We start from the raw sequence: 20,842 nt of genomic DNA, 5'->3' as shown, positions 1-20,842 counted from the left end.
TAAACTATGACGTTTTTTGTCACATTTTGGACGACATACTAAACTATGACGTTTTTGGCCACATTTTGGACGGCATACTAAACTATGACGTTTTTTGTCACATTTTGGACGACATACTAAACTATGACGTTTTTTGTCACATTTTGGACGACATACTAAACTATGACGTTTTTGGCCACATTTTGGACGACATACTAAACTAAGACGTTCTTGGCCATATTTTGGACGACATCCTAAACTATGACGTTTTTGTCACATTTTCGACGACATACTAAACTATGACTTTTTTCAGCATTTTCAAAGACATAGTAAAATTGACGTTTTTGTCACATTTTGGACGACATACTAAACTATGACGTTTTTTTCATATTTTGGACGACATACTAAACTACGACGTTTTTTGCCACATTTTGGACGACATACTAAACTATGACGTTTTTGTCACATTTTCGACGACATACTAAACTAAGACGTTCTTGGCCATATTTTGGACGACATACTAAACTATGACGTTTTTGTCACATTTTCAACGACATACTAAACTATTACTTTTTTTAGCATTTTCAAAGACATAGTAAAATTGACGTTTTTGTCACATTTTGGACGACATACTAAACTATGACTTTTTTACGCATTTTCAAAGACATAGTAAAATTGACGTTTTTGTCACATTTTGGACGACATACTAAACTATGACGTTTTTGGCCATATTTTGGACGACATACTAAACTATGACGTTTTTGTCACATTTTCAACGACATACTAAACTATGACTTTTTTGGCCACATTTTGGACGACATACTAAACTATGACGATTTTTTCATATTTTGGACGACATACTAAACTACGACGTTTTTTGCCACATTTTCGACGACATACTAAACTATGACTTTTCTCAGCATTTTCAAAGACATAGTAAAATTGACGTTTTTGTCACATTTTGGACGACATACTAAACTATGACGTTTTTTTCATATTTTGGACGACATACTAAACTACGACGTTTTCTGTCACATTTTGGACGACATACTAAACTATGACGTTTTTTGTCACATTTTGGACGACATACTAAACTATGACGTTTTTGTCACATTTTCAACGACATACGAAACTGACTTTTTTGGCCACATTTTGGACGACATACTAAACTATGACGATTTTTTCATATTTTGGACGACATACTAAACTACGACGTTTTTGCCACATTTTCGACGACATACTAAACTAAGACGTTCTTGGCCATATTTTGGACGACATCCTAAACTATGACGTTTTTGTCACATTTTCGACGACATACTAAACTAAGACGTTCTTGGCCATATTTTGGACGACATACTAAACTAAGACGTTCTTGGCCATATTTTGGACGACATACTAAACTATGACTTTTTTCAGCATTTTCAAAGACATAGTAAAATTGACGTTTTTGTCACATTTTGGACGACATACTAAACTATGACGTTTTTTTCATATTTTGGACGACATACTAAATTACGACGTTTTTTGCCACATTTTGGACGACATACTAAACTATTACTTTTTTTAGCATTTTCAAAGACATAGTAAAATTGACGTTTTTGTCACATTTTCAACGACATACTAAACTATTACTTTTTTTAGCATTTTCAAAGACATAGTAAAATTGACGTTTTTGTCACATTTTGGACGACATACTAAACTATGACTTTTTTACGCATTTTCAAAGACAGTAAAATTGACGTTTTTGTCACATTTTGGACGACATACTAAACTATGACGTTTTTGGCCATATTTTGGACGACATACTAAACTATGACGTTTTTGTCACATTTTCAACGACATACTAAACTATGACTTTTTGGCCACATTTTGGACGACATACTAAACTATGACGATTTTTTCATATTTTGGACGACATACTAAACTACGACGTTTTTTGCCACATTTTCGACGACATACTAAACTATGACTTTTCTCAGCATTTTCAAAGACATAGTAAAATTGACGTTTTTGTCACATTTTGGACGACATACTAAACTATGACGTTTTTTTTCATATTTTGGACGACATACTAAACTACGACGTTTTCTGTCACATTTTGGACGACATACTAAACTATGACGTTTTTTGTCACATTTTGGACGACATACTAAACTATGACGTTTTTGGCCACATTTTGGACGGCATACTAAACTATGACGTTTTTTTCAACATTTTCGATGACACAGTAAACTATGACGTTTTTGTCACATTTTCGACGACATACTAAACTAAGACGTTCTTGGCCATATTTTGGACGACATACTAAACTATGACGTTTTTTTCATATTTTGGACGACATACTAAACTACGACGTTTTCTGTCACATTTTGGACGACATACTAAACTATGACGTTTTTGGCCATATTTTGGACGACATACTAAACTAAGACGTTCTTGGCCATATTTTGGACGACATACTAAACTATGACGTTTTTGTCACATTTTCAACGACATACTAAACTATGACGTTTTTTTTCATTTTTTGGACGACATACTAAACTATGACGTTTTTTGTCACATTTTGGACGACATACTAAACTATGACGTTTTTGGCCATATTTTGGACGACATACTAAACTGTGACGTTGTTGTCATATTTTGGACGACATACTAAACTATGACGTTTTTGTCAGATTTTGGACGACATACTAAACGATGACTGTTTTTAGCATTTTCAAAGACAGTAAAATTGACGTTTTTGTCACATTTTGGACGACATACTAAACTATGACGTTTTTTTCATATTTTGGACGACATACTAAACTACGACATTTTTTGTCACATTTTGGACGACATACTAAACTATGACGTTTTTGGCCATATTTTGGACGACATACTAAACTATGACGTTTTTGTCACATTTTGGACGACATACTAAACTACGACGTTTTTTGCCACATTTTCGATGACATACTAAACTATGACGTTCTTGGCCATATTTTGGACGACATACTAAACTATGACGTTTTTGTCACATTTTCGACGACATACTAAACTAAGACGTTCTTGGCCATATTTTGGACGACATACTAAACTGCGAAGTTTTCTGTCACATTTTGGACGACATACTAAACTATGACGTTTTTTGTCACATTTTGGACGACATACTAAACTATGACGTTTTTGGCCATATTTTGGACGACATACAAAACTATGACGTTTTTGGCCACATTTTGGACGGCATACTAAACTATGACGTTTTTTCAACATTTTGGATGACACAGTAAACTATGACGTTTTTGGCAAAATCTGGGACAACATACTAAAGTATGACGTTTTTGGTCACATTTTGGACGACATACTAAACTATGACGTTTTTTTCATATTTTGGACGACATACTAAACTCATATTTTGGATGACATTGTAAACTATGACGTTTTTGTCAGATTTTGGACGACATACTAAACTATGACGTTTTTGGCCATATTTTGGATGACATACTAAACTATGACTTTTTCATATTTTGGATGACATACTAAACTATGACGTTTTTGTCATATTCTGGACGACATACTAAACTATGACATTTTTGGCCATATTTTGGAAAACATACGAAACTATGACGTTTTTTCGACGACATACTAAATAGTGACGTTTTTGGCCGACATACTGATCTATGATGTTGTCAGTCATATTTTGGACGACATACTATTTGGCGGAAGACGTACAGCAATGGGCCACGCAAGTGGGAATCGAACCCGGGACCAGACCCTCGACGTGGTTCTCCCGCTTAACCTGTTGAGCTATATGAGTGCCCCTCTTCCAACCTACTTTACATTATTTCATCATGTAGCATGTTTGTACGGCATGTTATAGCGTTGATCACATACTTAACTATGACGTTGCTCGTCATATTTTGGACGACATACTATTTGGCGGAAGACATGCAGCAATGGGCCGCGTGAATGGGACTCGAACCCGGGCCGTTGCGTCGGGGACCCGACCCTATACACAGTTCGCCTGCTTAACCTGTTGAGCTATATGAGTGCCCCTCTTACAACCTACTTTACATTATTTCATCATGTAGCATGTTTTTACGACATCTTAAAAAATTGTACTTTTTTTTGACATACAATACTATGGCGTTGATGACATACTAAACTATGACGTTTTTGTTATATTCTGGACGACATACTAAACTATGATGTTTTTTCATATTTTGAATCACAGACTAAACTACAACGTTGTTAGTCATATATTTGACGACATACTATTTGGGGGAAGACATGCAGCAACAGGCCACACGAGTGGGAATCGAACCCAGGACGCTGCGTCGGGGACCACAATCTATACATGATTCACCCGCTTAACCTGTTGAACTATATGGATGCCCCTGTTACAGCCTACAATACAGTATTTCATCATGTGGCATGTTTTTACAACATGTTAAAAAAAAATCATACTTTTTTTTGACGTACTAAACTATGATGTTGTCTGTCATATTTTGGATGACATACTATTTGGGGGAAGACATGCAGCAATGGGCCGCGCAAGTGGGAATCGAACTATGGCCATTGCATCTTGGACGAGACCCTATACATGGTTCGCCCGCTTATCCTGTCGAGCTATATGGGTTCCCGTCTTACAGCCTACTTTACATTATTTCATCATGTGGCATGTTTTTATGACGTTAAAAAAACTCGTACTTCATTTCGACATACTATACTATGGCGTTGATGACATACTAAACTATGACGTTTTTGGCCATATTTTGGACGACATACTAAACTATGACGTTTTTGTCATATTCTGGACGACATACTAAAATATGACGTTTTTTTCATATTTTGGACGACATACTAAACTATGACATTTTTGTCATATTCTGGACGACATACTAAAATATGACGTTTTTTTCATATTTTGGACGACATACGAAAATATTACGTTATTTTCATATTTTGGACCACATACTAAACCATGATGTTGTTACTCATATTTCTGACGACGTACTACTTGGGGGAAGACATGCAGCAATTGGCCGTTTGAGTGGGAATCGAACCCAGGCCGTTGCATGTAGGACCAGGCCTTAGACATGATTCATCCGCTTAACCTGCTGAGCTATATGGGTGTCCCTCTTACAGCCTACTTTACATTATTTCATCATGTGGCATGTTTTTACGATGCTAAAAAAAATCATACTTTGTTTCAACATACTATACTATGGCGTTGATGACATACTAAACTATGACGTTTTTGGCCATATTTTGGACGACATACTAAACCATGATGTTTTTGTCATATTCTGGACGACATACTAAACTATGACGTTATTTTCATATTTTAGACCACATACTAAACATGATGGTTTTGTCACATTTTGAACGACATACTAAACTATTACGTGTTTCATGTTATACTAAAGTCATATTTTTGATGACAAACTAAACTATGACGTTGTTAGTCATATTTTGGACGACATACTGTTTGGGGGAAGACACACAGCAACGGGCTGCGCGAGTGGGAATCGAACCCGGGCCATTGTGTCCGGGACCAGACCGTATATATGGTTTACCTGCTTAATCTGTTGAGCTATATGGGTGCCCCTCTTACAACCTACTTTACATTATTTCATCATGTAGCATGTTTTTATGACGTTAAAAAAAAATCATACTTTGTTTCAACATACTATACTATGGCGTTGATGACATACTAAACTATGACGTTTTTGGCCATATTTGGACGACATACTAAACTATGACGTTTTTTCATATTTTTGACGACATACTAAACTCTGACTTTTTTAATACATTTTGGATGATTGTTACGGTCCTGGGCCTTTGTTGTCCTCCTCCTCAGTTGTCATTTCCATTTTCAACAGCTGCGAACCTGTCGTCCATCTTCGTCTGTCCTGCTCCCATGGTTTTGCCCCGCCTGCCTCAAAGAAGCTGAAGATGGATTGGTCCAGCAGTTCAGGAGTTCAGCTGTCCAGAAACGGGTTTATGAACATTGTTTGTTGAGCATTTTTTGTGTACAAATAGATCTTTGGTATAGTCTAATTTATACAGAACTTGTTGTAGGATAGGAGTGCTACTGTGTGCTGTGTATTCTTTTTTTGGTTAGGGCCTTACTTTGCATGAATTGTCTGTTATTTCGTTTCAGTAGGTTAACATCAGCTTGTGGGTAAAGTTCGCTTTAGGTTTTGTTTTGTTCTTTTCTCTTCAGTAGCACCTGTCTGCAATCATGTGATCGTCAGCAGGTAACTGACACAGTGCTCATTTGTCATGGTTACAGCGTCGCCATGCCGGCAGCTATATCTCACAATGTAACGTGTGAACAAGTCCGTGGATCCAGACTATAAGCCGCGTAACTGTGAAAATTTAATGAGGTGGTCCTTGTGTCATTTCTGACTTTTCCTGAAAATTTCATCCAAATCCGTTTCTCAGTTATGTTTCACACAGACAGACAGACAGACAGACAGACTCACAGACAAACGTACACCGATCGTCACATAACCCTGCCGTTCCTTGGTGGAGTAAAAATGACCACAAAGCGGTGCAAAATAACCACAGAGACACAAAAACCACAAAGAGACATAAAATGACTATGAAGAGACACAAAATGACCACAAAGACACGCAAAATGAAAACAAACAGACATGAAATGACCATAAAGAGACACAAAATGACTATGAAGAGACACAAAATGACCAAAAAGAGACACAAAAAGAATATAAAGAGACACAAAATAACCACAAAGTGACACAAAATGAGTATAAAGGGACACAAATGACAACAAAGAGACACAAAACAATCGCACCCAAAACAATCAGTGAGACACAAAATGATCATATATAGATGCAAACTGTCTAGAATGAGATGCAAAAAGATATAAAATGAGAGACAAAAAAACCCACTTCCACAAACATTAAAAAGCACCACAAACATGGACACAGAGTGTCCAGTCATGGTTGTTGTGTTTCCATTAGAGGTGCAGGATTTTATATCGCAGTGAAAAATGATCCCAGAGTGAGTAAAAATGAGACTGGACTCAACAAACTAACACAATGTTCAGCAGTGTGTCAATAAACGGAAACTAATGCAGGTTGTCAAACTGCCGCAACGCAACACAACATCATTCATCAGCCTGCTGATCGCCATTCAAATATGCACACTGGAGGGAGATTGGTTTTCAGTGTGAACGAGGTCATCCGCAGGAGAACGTAGCCGTTTCTACACAACTCATCATCCTACAGGAGGACATGCATGAAAACAACTTTTATATATTAGTAAACAAAAGTTTACATCCACCTGTTATGACCATCGATAGAACCACAGTCTAGAGTTTCCAATGACCCTGAATGTCCTATCATTCACCTACAGACATACAAAACTACAGAAAGAGACAAAAAAGTCACCAAAAAGAGACATACAATGACTATAAATAGACACAAAATGACCATAGAGACACAAAATTACCTTAAAGACACACAAAACTACGCCAAAAAGACACAAGATGAACCCAGAAAGACTTGAAATGACTTTAAGATCTAAAAGGACCCCAAAAAATTATTGCAAAAGTGCAAAAATTACCATTAAGAGACACAAAATGATCCCAAAATCACTCCAAAATATTGCCTGTAACGATACACAAAACAGTCCTAAAAAGATCTAACCCAAAATTAAACCTAAACCAGTCCAAAAATGTTCAGAACCAGTCAGAAACCAGTCTGAAACCAGTACTAAACTAGTTCCAAAACAAAGTCAAAAACCAGGACAATATCAGGACCAAACCAAACCTTTACTACTCCTAAAAAGGTCTAAGACCCACCCAAGACAACCAGTCCTCATCCAGGACCAGATCCAGAGTAAAATAAATCCTAAACCAACTTTAAATCACATCCAAAACCAGGAGAACCAAGACTAGAACCAAACATAAACCAGTCCCAAGAAAGTCCAGAACCAGTCCAACATACAGTCTGAAACAAGTCCAGAAGCTCTTCTAGAAAGCCCCAGAGCATGATGCTGCCACCTCCATGCTTGATGGTAGGTTTGGTGTTCTTGGGGTTAAAGGCCTCACCTTCAGTTTTTGTTCCATCTGACCACAGAACTTTCCTCCAGAAGGTTTCTCTTTAAGTGATTCTGGCAGTAACACAACTGGACCATGAACTTTATTCTAAAAAAACAGATGATTGTGGGTCTGAAGCCGCTTTGAAATGGTTCCAAGTGACTTTCTGACTTGTTAAAGTCAATGATCTGCCTTTTCGGATCTTTGCGGATCTCCTCAGACTTTCCCACTGGAGTGTTTGAGTCTAATGAGTGGATCTAAAACTGGATCAGAGGAGTCAGCAGCTGTAGTCAAACATAATCAGTCATGGCAAAGTTCAGAAACCAAGAAACGAAGAACATTTCATTAACACAACCTTCTACATCCCCAAGTTGCTGCACAGATATTTTTGACCCAACAGATTTTGTCGTATTTCTAGAAGACCTTCAATAAATCTGTGAAAGAGCCAGAATATTTGTGATTGTTTGATATTTTTAGTGACACCTTAACGTGCTTCAGGTATCTACTGTTGGGTTTCCTGTGTTTTAGAGGAAGAACATGAAACTGAAGAAACCAGTCGACCGTCAAAGTCACCTTTCATCCTTTTGATGAAATCTCTGTCATCTGAGCCGACGTCGTCCCGAAGCCTCTTCTGACAGCCGCCTGCAGAGCAGAAACAAACCCACCGATCAGACATCCAGACGAGTTATTACTGTCATTAACCCTCTGAACACCGAAAGCTGTCTGTGGGCTGGAGAGGCATGTTATCCTTTAAAAAATTACCAAAATTACACCGTTTATCAGAGCAAGAAACTGTAAAAACAGAAAAAATACAGTCTTTGAACTAACCACGCCTGACCTGCCATTCTATTGGAAAAAGTAACCAAATATTTGCTTAAAATTGTGCTATTTTATCAAAATCCATTTATTCTACATGTCTCATTTAAAAACCTGCCAAAAAATAATTTACTTAAACAAAATTCTGTAAAATAATAAAAATTCTGCGTTAATTGACGCAACCAAAGAGCTGTAAGTGGCTCATCTGTACATAAGTGACATGACAAAAACCCAGACATTGCTTTGTCTTTCTTGTAATGTATAAAGAACAAAACAGAATAGAATGTCTTCATTAGTGTTTTTAAACATGTTCAACGGAATTGAAGGTGTATTCCTACACGTAAAAGTGTCGTAAAAGTTAAAACACTGGGATAAAGAATTAAACAACTGGAATAAAATATGAAAGAAACAGAAATAAAAGGGGAAAAAAGTGCAGTTGAGAAATTTAAAAAGTGCCGTTGCGTGGGGGAAAAAATTACAAACTCTAAGCTTAAAATTGTGATTATTTCATCAAAAATATTTCATATTTGTCTGACTTTTAAAAAAATGCTTTACAGTAACAAGATTCTGCAAAAATCCCAAAAATTCTGAGTTCTACAGCAAAAGTGAAAAGTCATTATTGACTCACATGTGGCCAACAAACACTTAAAAAAAAATCCGTAAATATTTGATTGAGCTGCAGGCAGTGTTTTCACAGAGCCATGAGGAGACGAGTAGGAAATATTTAAATACAGATGTAAAATTGTCATAAATATGAGTCTATGTGTGACTAATTAAACACCTACAGTATGTAGAGGCACAGTTGTTTCCAATATTGGTAACAGCTGGGAAAAAAACACGGGAATTGTATTTTTTTCCCATTTTTGTAAATAACAATTATCAAAGAAATTAAACTTTCTTTTTTCTTTTTTATGATTTAAGTCACTAACTGTAGAAAAGATTATTCCGAGTTCTCTCTACTTCTAGTAATGTTTGTTCTGTTTCCACAGAGGAGAAAGACATTATTTTGCCATGAAAAAGAGCAAAAATTCCACATGAATAAATACAAATGACTACAAGCTGCTTGGAATTCAGAGGGCTAATATCGCTAAACAGCAGAAGCTTCACTGGGAGGCTTAAAGAGAGAAAGAAACACAACAAAATATCATTAAAAAGTAACTAAGTACTTATAAAAACACACAGATTTACATGAAAATGAGCAGAAGGCAAACACTCGCCTTCTAAGAGCCTCGGTGAAGGCTTGTTGGCCGGCAGAGGATCCATATTCAGGACCTTGTAAAGCTGTCCAAAGGCCAGGAGGCGTAACGCATGCTGGAAAAAACAAACAAACACACAAACAGCAGACAGAATAAGGCCACAACGCTGTAAAACCAGCAGCACAGAGGAACAAACAGGCTGCCATTTATCCCGATCAATGGGCTTTAATTATCAGAGAAACTCGCCGGCGTTTGTTTGAACCAGATCATTCTGCTGGGAGAAACGTCGTGCATTACAGAGGAAGCAGAAATATTCACACGCTTCATTTCTGCTCCGTCCTCAGAGCAAAACTAACAACAACTTTATGTTTATTACAGCGACGACCAATCAGAGGCACATTAGAGCAGAAAGAACGGAAAAAATGTGTTTAAAGCTGAATTTTTTCACGTAATTATGTGTAGTAGTAAGTAGGTGTACAAGTTAATTACATTTTAAACCTCATTACAGATAAAAAAAAAAACATGTATATCACAATTTGACAATACATTTAAAATAATTACTTTTCTGCCAGACAAAAGAAAAGTTTAGTTTTAATAAAATATTTTCATATTATGACAATAAATAATATTTCATTTTCCGTTTAATTTCACTAAAACATTTCAAAACTGTCCTAAAATGCTTATTAAGAGTCAGATGTTGTGCCTGTCTAAAATGACCCAAAACTGGTCCGCAATATGTACAGAAAGACTAAAAGAAAAAGTGAAATACAACTAGCAAATGGTCCAAAATTATTCCAAATTTGTCTAAACAGACAAAGGAAACTGTCCAAATGGGCTCAAATGTTCCTGTATTGCCATAAAATGTGTCCAGTAAGACAAAAATATGTCCAAAACAACTGAAATGTGTCTAAAATGACAAAAACTTTTGTCCAAAATGACTCAAATGATGTGTCTGTCTAAAATGACCAAAAAGTACCCACAGTGTGTACAGAAAGACAAATATTAGTTCAATATAACTCCCAAATGACTGAAAATGTTGTATGAAATGACAAAATCTTGTTCGAATTCACCAAAACATGTGTAAATATTCTAGAAATAGCCCCACGTGGCCAGAAAATGTGTCTGGTAAGACAAAAAAGGTGTCCAAAACTACAAAAAAGTTGTCTAAAATGACAAAAAATATGTCCACAGTGACTCACAAACCTCCAAAATAGCTTAAAATTTGTCCAAACAACAAAAAAAATGTCCAAAAAGACTTTGAAGTTGTATAAAATGGCAAAGTCTAGTTTTAAAAAATGACCAAAAGAGTTCTGTCACAGCTCTGTGTCAATTTCCATGTTTATTCCTTGATATAAATACTAATACATGAAGTATTATTAAATCAGATGATGGAATATGTGGATAGCTGAGCGTGTTCTGATAGAAAACCAGGATAAATCATGTGTGACTGGTCCTTCTAAAGGTGGAGGATTCGCCCTGGAAGCTGCCTCAGGCTCACTGGGTTAACTGGTCCCAGAGGTGGAGGAGCTTCACTTTAAATTTGACCAAGTCTGAGCTGAAAAAACTCAAACTGCAGCTGGAATCACTGAAAGAATCTTAGAGAGAGACTGTAGTTTGTAGAGATGATCGTCCTCGGCGTTGTTTAGCAGCAGAGTTTCTTCTCTGGAGGTGAATCGATTCGTTCTAAAACTCTCCTTCCTGCTCTAGAACTCCTCAGACGATCGTTTAACGTGATCATTAAGGAAACCTGCGATCCTCCAAGCCTCCCGCCGGGCTGCATCAAACGTTCCTGCTGCTGCCTGAAGGTTATTTAAAGGAGTTCAAGCTAACGTCAGCCTAGAAGTAGCCTCAGAAGACCAGAGATCTGCTGCTAACGAGACCAGAGATGAGCGTGGGAAACATCCTCCTCATTTACACGCAGCAGCAACAACGCTACGTCTATTACCACTACCAACAACACCAAAACACCAGCACTAATGCTAATGCTAATGCTAATGGTTCTAATGAGACCAGCGATGAGTGTGGGAAACATACTCCTCATTTACACTCAGCAGCAACAACGCTATGTCTATTACCACTACCAACAACACCAAAACACCAGCACTAATGCTAATGCTAATGCTAATGGTTCTAATGAGACCAGCGATGAGTGTGGGAAACATACTCCTCATTTACACTCAGCAGCAACAACGCTATGTCTATTACCACTACCAACAACACCAAAACACCAGCACTAATGCTAATGCTAATGCTAATGGTTCTAATGAGACCAGCGATGAGTGTGGGAAACATCCTCCTCATTTACACTCAGCAGCAACAATGCTATGTCTATTACCACTACCAACAAAACCAAAACACCAGCGCTAATGCTAATGCTAATGCTAATGGTTCTAATGAGACCAGCGATGAGTGTGGGAAACATCCTCCTCATTTACACTCAGCAGCAACAACGCTATGTCTATTACCACTACCAACAACACCAAAACACCAGCACTAATGCTAATGCTAATGCTAATGGTTCTAATGAGACCAGCGATGAGTGTGGGAAACATCCTCCTCATTTACACTCAGCAGCAACAACGCTATGTCTATTACCACTACCAACAACACCAAAACACCAGCACTAATGCTAATGCTAATGCTAATGGTTCTAATGAGACCAGCGATGAGTGTGGGAAACATCCTCCTCATTTACACTCAGCAGCAACAATGCTACGTCTATTACCACTACCAACAAAACCAAAACACCAGCGCTAATGCTAATGCTAATGGTCCTTATGAGACCAGCGATGAGCGTGGGAAACATCCTCCTCATTTACACTCAGCAGCAACAACGCTATGTCTATTACCACTACCAACAAAACCAAAACACCAGCGCTAATGCTAATGCTAATGGTCCTTATGAGACCAGCGATGAGCGTGGGAAACATCCTCCTCATTTACACTCAGCAGCAACAACGCTATGTCTATTACCACTACCAACAAAACCAAAACACCAGTGCTAATGTTAATGCTAATGCTAAAGGTCCTAATGAGACCAGCGATGAGCGTGGGAAACATCCTCCTCATTTACACTCAGCAGCAACAACGCTATGTCTATTACCACCACCAACAACACCAAAACACCAGCACTAATGCTAATGCTAATGGTTCTAATGAGACCAGCGATGAGTGTGGGAAACATCCTCCTCATTTACACTCAGCAGCAACAACGCTACGTCTATTACCACTACCAACAAAACCAAAACACCAGTGCTAATGTTAATGCTAATGCTAAAGGTCCTAATGAGACCAGCGATGAGCGTGGGAAACATCCTCCTCATTTACACTCAGCAGCAACAACGCTATGTCTATTACCACTACCAACAAAATCAAACACCAGCGCTAATGCTAATGCTAATGGTCCTAATGAGACCAGCGATGAAGGTCTTTCTAGACAAATTTATATTGAACTACTTTTTGTCTTTGTCACTTTTGACAACTTTTGACTTTATTTACATTTTAGTCATTCTGAACAAATTTTAATTATTTTACACAGTTTGTTGTTTTTGTACACGTTTTGAGTTCTTTTAGACGAATATTTTGTCTTTTTGGTAATATTTTTGGCCATTTAAGAAAAACAAAATCAGATTTTAAACTCTTTGATGTTGTGTTTGGACTTTTTTTGGCAGTTTTACAGCCCAAATTGACGCAAATGTGACCAATTTTCGTCAAATTTTAGCCCATTCTAAGGCCACATAATTGTTATCTTTGTGAAGTAAGATTGTACTGAATATTAAATGACTCGGATCAGATTAAGGGCAATAAAATGTTTTTGAGATTCCATAATTGCAGTTTTGCAGACTGCAGAACTTTTTCTTTTGTTTTTTTTTGGTTTTGAAATGAAAGGAAACTAAACTAGACATAGACGTCTGTTAGGACTCTAGGATGTTGTGTTTGGACTTTTTGGCAGCTTTAAAGCCCAATGATGGACCACTTGTGGTCTAACTTTGGATTTTCCCGTAAACCTGACTGACCTGTGCGCTGTGTGTGATGGCGTCGGCCTGCTGGGCGTTCAGGTCGCTCAGGACGTCCGTCGCTTCCCTCTCACAGGGGTCGTGAACTCCTGGACCTCCTGAGAAGAAAAACCAGGTCAGAATTTCTGAGACAGTCGAAGCATCTTTACAGAGAAAACAAACCGCCGTCTGCAGGCCTTTCATGTCTTATGTAAAAGCTGGTTTTCTGAAAGGTGCAACACAAACAAGCTTCCCGCTCTCGCTGTGTTCGCTCATCAATGATTCAGAGCGTCAGGAAGCAGCCTGCCTTCAGCGATCGCCTTTAAAAATCCAATCACATCGTCTACAGCACCGAGCTGAAGGTTTACCAGAAAATACAAGAGTTCCAGGTGGAGAAGTACATTTCTGATTATTACAGCAACGACTGATCAGTAGAACATCATAATATGTGACGTACCCCAGAAAAACAAAAAGCTGCTCTGCCTGCACCTTTTAATCTGGAGACGAGAACGATAAACGAACTCAATCTTTTCCATCCACCAGCAGGTATTCAGGCGAATGATATTTAAAATCTCATTTAGGCACAAATATGAATCAACAAACCAACACGTACATGCAGGAAAGGAATTTAACTGAATGCACCGACACACTATTCTGACAAAGAAACAAAAAGACAATGACTTCTGTGTGCTACACATAAAGTGTGTTGTTATAGCTTAATATATTTTTGTGTTAGAACAATAAAGAATATTTTAGTTATCATCTGAAACATGTCCAAAATGTATCAAAATAATTATAAGTAGCCCAAAGTGTGTCCAAAATAAAATAAAATTACATCAAAAAGGCTCAAAAGAATTCAAATTTGATCAAAATGACCAAAAAAAAGATTGTCCAATATGGCTCCAATTTGTCTAAAATTACTCATAAATGTCCAGATTGGCTCAAAATTCATCCAAACAGACAAAGTGATCTAAAATTATGTCCAAATCGAAAAAGCATATCCAGAATGACTCCACTGTTGTTCAAAATTTCACAAATCTGTTAAAAATGACCAAAACAGGTCCAAAATCTCTGAAAAATTGTCTTAAATGGCCAAAGAGTGTGTCCAGGAAGAACATAAATGTGCCAAAAATGATTTTAAAATTGTTCAAAAATACAAAATCTTGTTTAAAAGAACAAAAACATGTTCAAACCTTGTCAAGTTGTCTTAAAATGCTCACAAATGTGTCCAAAATACATCCAAAATGTCTAAAATGGCAAAAAAATTGTTAAAATGACCAAAGCATGTTTGAAATTTTTTAAATTGTTGATAGTGGTCAAAAATGTGTTCAGAAAGACAAAAAAAATCAAAAATATTCATATCGAAAATGACATAAAAGGAAAATTTAAAAAAATTTAAATGATCAAAGCTAAAAAAAAATTCCAAAAATACAAAAAAGCCACATTTAGAAGATTTTTCATGTTCTTTGTTAGCCATCTTAGCTTAGCAAGTTAGCGTGCTATCAGTGGCTAATTAAATTAAAATCTCTCCAAAAATTACTGAAATTTTACCCAAAATTAAAATAAATTGTTGAAAAAATCATCTAAACTGACTCATAACATTGTAAACTGGCAAAAAAAATAATCTCCAAAATTCGAAAATTCCAAAATTCCAAAATTCTCGAACATTCAATTGGCATTAAAGGGACAGCACTGGACTGGTTTAAATCCTACTTATCAGATAGGTTCCAGTTTGTGCATGTCAACAATAACTCTTCTGAGCATACTAAAGTTAATCATGGAGTTCCTCAGGGTTCTGTCTTAGGACCGATACTTTTCACATTATACATGCTTCCTTTAGGCAATATTATTAGGAAGCATTGTATTAACTTCCATTGTTATGCAGATGACACACAATTGTATTTATCTATGAAGCCAGATGAAACTGATCAGTTAGCTAGACTGCAAGATTGTCTTAAGGACATTAAAACCTGGATGACTTTTAACTTCCTACTGCTAAATTCAGACAAAACTGAAGTCATTGTATTTGGCCCCAAACATCTTAGAAACTCGCTTTCAAAGCAAATAGTTACTCTGGATGGCATCACATTGGCCTCCAGTACTACTGTGAGGAATCTTGGAGTTATTTTTGACCAGGACATGTCCTTTAACTCACACATAAAGCAAGTCTGTAGGACTTCCTTTTTTCACCTGCGTAATATTGTAAAAATCAGGAACACTCTGTCTCAGAGTGATGCAGAAAAATTAGTTCATGCTTTTGTTACTTCCAGGCTTGACTATTGCAATTCCTTATTATCGGGTTGTCCAAATAGTTCTCTCAAACATCTACAGTTGATCCAAAACGCTGCTGCGAGAGTACTGACAGGAGTTAGCAAAAGAGATCATATTTCCCCTATACTTGCTTCTCTTCACTGGCTTCCTGTTAAATCCAGAATAGAATTTAAAATCCTTCTTCTGACATATAAAGCTCTTAATAACCAATCTCCATCATATCTTAAAGATCTGATAGTACCTTATTATCCTAGTAGAACTCTTCGCTCTCAAGCTGCAGGCTTACTTGTTGTTCCTAGAATTTCTAAAAGTAGAATGGGAGGCAGAGCCTTCAGTTATCAGGCGCCTCTCCTGTGGAACCTGCTCCCAGTTTGGGTTCGGGAGGCAGACACCCTCTCTATTTTTAAGACCAGGCTTAAAACGTTCCTTTTTGACAAATCTTATAGTTGGGGCTGACTGGGTGACCCACAGAGGTTCGGCTTGTGTCTTCATTTGCACAGCTGACTCCTTCTTGGACGTCCCTTCGTTCTGCCTCTAGTCATGCTGCTATAGGCCTAGGCTGCTGGGGGACTTTTCTTGACGCACTGAGCCCTTCTCTATCTACCTTTACATTTAATATGCATACCGTTATTGCAGTACATTCACTCTGTTTCCCCCTGTGCTATTTCTCCGAGTGTCCCTGGTCCCAGAGCTGGATGCTTCAGATCTGCGGTTGATGTTCCACCAGCTGGTCCAGTCTCCACCATGTCCACTGTGGGATGCTGTTGCTGACCTTCCTCCAGCCCTCTGCTTCCAACTCCCTTTTTCCACCAGTCAACTCTGCATTGCCTTCACTATACTGTTATGCTAACTTACATACTGTTTGAATTTTACTGCTAGCTATATATGGAGTATGTTTAATGTCAGAGCCGTACATCATAAGAGTAAATTATGAGTCAGTTTTCAATGTTAGCTTATACTTTGTCTGTGTCACATATCCTGTCATGCATGTATCCAAATGTGTGTTGTGTTTTCCTTGCTTTCCCACCCCTCCCTCTTCTCCCATCCCTCCCCCTTGCCCTCTTCTGTCCTTCTCAACCCGCCCGGCCAGCAGGCAGATGGGTCCCCCCTATATAGAGCCGGGTTCTGCTCGAGGTTTCTTCCCTGTTAAAAGGGTGTTTTTCCTTGCCACTGTCGCCTTTGGGCTTGCTCTGGGGGTCAGGCATTTGGGTTCTGTAAAGCGTCTTGAGACGAGTTGACTGTAATTGACGCTATATAAATAAAATTGAATTGAATTGAATTGAAAATGACAAAAAGTTCTTCTCAAGTCTGACACGAGTCAAATTTGTCCAAATTGCAAATTCATCTAAAAATAAAAAAGTATGTCCAAAATAAGTAAAACATTCTCTGAAACTACAAAAATGTATCCAGAAATAGTTCAAAATGACTTTTTATCCAAAATGGCAGAAACTTGTCAAAAATGACTCAAAAAATCTCCAAACTCCAAATAAACCCAGCCACATGAATGATAAATAGTGCAGATTTTTCCTGTTGTTTGTTAGCCATCTTAGCTTAGCACGTTAGCATGCTATCAATTGCTAATTAGCCTTAAACAAGTGCAGCTGGAGGAGATGATTCTGTGGAAGTCGATTTAATGGAAATCCCTCAGACAGCCGTTAGATTTCTATCAAAGGATTTTCTTAAATATCAGCTTGAATTACAGCCTGACTTCACTCTCATCCAGTCTTTTATTCCTTCAAGTGTTTGTAAAGTCCGTGTCAAACTGTCATTTCTTTTCTCTGAAGACACTCTGATTCTTTCACTCTGCTCTGACAGCCCACATTTTAATTTAAACCAGAATGAAATTCATCGTATTCGAGATTAAGACTCGAACACTAGAAACTTGTTTATATTCAACGGAGGAACTTTGCTGGGATTAGAGACTGAATCATCTCTTTCTGAAGCGCCTGAGCCTGTTGTTAAGGAGGAAACTGCACGATCCATCACGTCCTCCAGCAGCTAGATGCTCTGATATTAACATTTATGATTCCTCCTGTGCTTTCAGATTCTCTCCATGAAGGAGTCCAGCAGGGTTTTAAAAGTCCGGATGGTTCTCAGCAGCGGCCGTGACGCTCCAAACCTCCACCAAAAGATGAAAATAGGCAACGTCCTTCAGCAGTCTGACTCTAATTTGTTTTTTTCTGGACCTCAGTGGCAGAGAGTAATCTGGAGCCTTTCAGTCAAAAAACACTAAACATCTTTTACAAAGAAAATAAAAATCTGAGTCAAAATGTAGCATTAGAGGGTAAATGTAGCGTTAGAGGGTAAATGTAGTGTTAGAGGGTAAATATAGCATTAGAGGGTAAATGTAGCGTTAGAGGGTAAATGTAGCATTAGAGGGTAAATGTAACGTTAGAGGGTAAATGTAGCGTTTGAGGGTAAATGTAGCTTTGGAGGGTAAATGTAGCATTTGAGGATAAATGTAGCATTAGAGGCTAAATATAGCATTTGAGGGTAAAGGTAGCGTTTGAGGGTAAATGTAGCATTAGTGTGTAAATGTAGCATTTGAGGGTAAAGGTAGTGTTTGAGGGTAAATGTAGCTTTTGAGGGTAAATGTAGCGTTAGAGGGTAAATGTAGCATTAGAGTGTAAATATAGCATTAGAGGGTAAATGAAGCTTTGGAGGGTAAATGTAGCATTTGAGGGTAAATGTAGCGTTTGAGGGTAAATGTAGCATTAGAGGGTAAATGTAACGTTAGAGGGTAAATGTAGCGTTTGAGGGTAAATGTGGCATTAGTGTGTAAATGTAGCGTTTGAGGGTAAATGTAGCTTTTGAGGGAAAATGTAGCGTTAGAGGGAAAATGTAGCGTTAGAGGGAAAATGTAGCGTTAGAGGGTAAATGTAGCGTTAGAGGGAAAATGTAGCGTTAGAGGGAAAATGTAGCGTTAGAGGGTAAATGTAGCGTTTGAGGGTAAATGTAGCTTTTGAGGGAAAATGTAGCGTTAGAGGGAAAATGTAGCGTTAGAGGGAAAATGTAGCGTTAGAGGGTAAATGTGGCGTTAGAGGGTAAATGTAGCGTTTGAGGGTAAATGTAGCTTTGGAGGGTAAATGTAGTATTTGAGGGTAAATGTAGCATTAGAGGGTAAATATAGCATTTGAGGGTAAAGGTAGCGTTTGAGGGTAAATGTAGCATTAGTGTGTAAATGTAGCATTTGACGGTAAAGGTAGCGTTAGAGGGTAAATGTAGCATTTGAGGGTAAAGGTAGCGTTTGAGGGTAAATGTAGCATTAGTGTGTAAATGTAGCATTTGATGGTAAATGTAGCTTTTGAGGGAAAATGTAGCGTTAGAGCGTAAATGTAGCGTCAGAGGGTAACATTTAGAGGTTACATTTACCCTCTAAAACTAAATTTACCCTCCTTGTTCTTAATTTATTACCGCTTGGTCTTCTTCAAAGTGCTCAGACTAGGAATATTTTGGGCAATTTGTTGTCATTTTGAACAAATTTTAGTAATTTTTTGAGGTGCTGGTGTTTTTGTTAGGATTTTGAACGAGTTCTGAGTCATTCTGGACACATTTTTGTCTTTTTTGCCAGATTTTGCTCCATTCAGGACAAACCTGTCGACACACTGATTAAAGTATCTCTGGACGATCCGCTGCCTCATATCGTTTAGTCAGGAGATTAAAAATGCAAAGTGTGAACTCAGACAACAAAACAGCAGCAGCAGCAGCAGCAGTCTGACCTGGTAGGAGGATCCCTGAGGCGATGCACTCCATGACTCGGCGCAGAGCCTCACCTGGACCCAGCGGCCGGTTACAGGTGGCGATGGCCTTTTCACAGATCAGCTCCAGAGGCTGCAGACGAACCAAAGCGAACACAGTCACGATTCAAGGGGAAATAATAATAATAAAAACACAAGGCACACAACAAAACATTGTGATTCTACCCATTCCCCTACCCATCCTTTGAGCGGCTGCCACACAGGAAGTCGGTTGCACATGTCTCTGAGAATCCGGAGGACGACGACGCAGGACTTCAGGTCGGTGACTCTGGCCTGAAGGGACAGACGGACACGACTCAGCATCTCAACAAGCCGACGACAAATCCACAAAAGTATCTGATGCTTCTACGCCCCTGAAATCTCAATGTGCTGCTAATTCCTTCATATTTGCAGACATTTAGGGCAAACTGTGGTCAATCGGGACAGATTCTGGGCTACGTAGGACGTCATTAAACGGCACATAAGTCTTTGTCATGGTGCCCCTTCACGAGCTAAATCCTTATGAAGGTAATTTTTAATATTTTTACAATCATTTTGGACAAATTGTTATCATTCAGAACAGATTCTGGGTTATGTAGGAGGCCATTAAGTGGCATAGAAGTCTTTGTCATGGTGCCCTTTTACTAGCTAAACCCCTACAAAAGTCATTTTAAACATTCTTACAATCATTGTGGACACGTCATTCGGTACAGATTTTGGGCTACGTAGGACGTCATTAAACGACACAGAAGTCTTTGTCATGGTGCCCGTTTACTAGCTAAATCCCTACAAAGGTAA

The 20,842-nt window shown here is 38.0% G+C and overlaps 1 protein-coding gene across 2 annotated transcripts in view; it reads right to left on the bottom strand.

The window, feature by feature from the left end:
* The window catches only part of LOC110965142 (spermatid perinuclear RNA-binding protein-like), a 133,712-nt gene that overhangs the window by 38,032 nt on the left and 74,838 nt on the right, over positions 1-20,842 (bottom strand). For both annotated transcript variants that reach the window (XM_022214079.2, XM_022214078.2), the window contains exons 7-11: positions 20,243-20,338; positions 20,027-20,138; positions 14,058-14,155; positions 10,063-10,156; positions 8,603-8,671 (exon numbers count right to left, since the gene is read on the bottom strand). In XM_022214079.2, coding sequence (XP_022069771.2) covers positions 8,603-8,671; positions 10,063-10,156; positions 14,058-14,155; positions 20,027-20,138; positions 20,243-20,338 — 469 coding nt within the window. The remainder of the gene's footprint in view (positions 1-8,602; positions 8,672-10,062; positions 10,157-14,057; positions 14,156-20,026; positions 20,139-20,242; positions 20,339-20,842) is intronic.

This window comes from Acanthochromis polyacanthus, chromosome 7, assembly GCF_021347895.1.
Source record: "Acanthochromis polyacanthus isolate Apoly-LR-REF ecotype Palm Island chromosome 7, KAUST_Apoly_ChrSc, whole genome shotgun sequence".
NCBI classification, from domain to species: Eukaryota; Metazoa; Chordata; class Actinopteri; family Pomacentridae; genus Acanthochromis; species Acanthochromis polyacanthus.
This window is presented reverse-complemented; position numbering and strand designations above follow the sequence as displayed.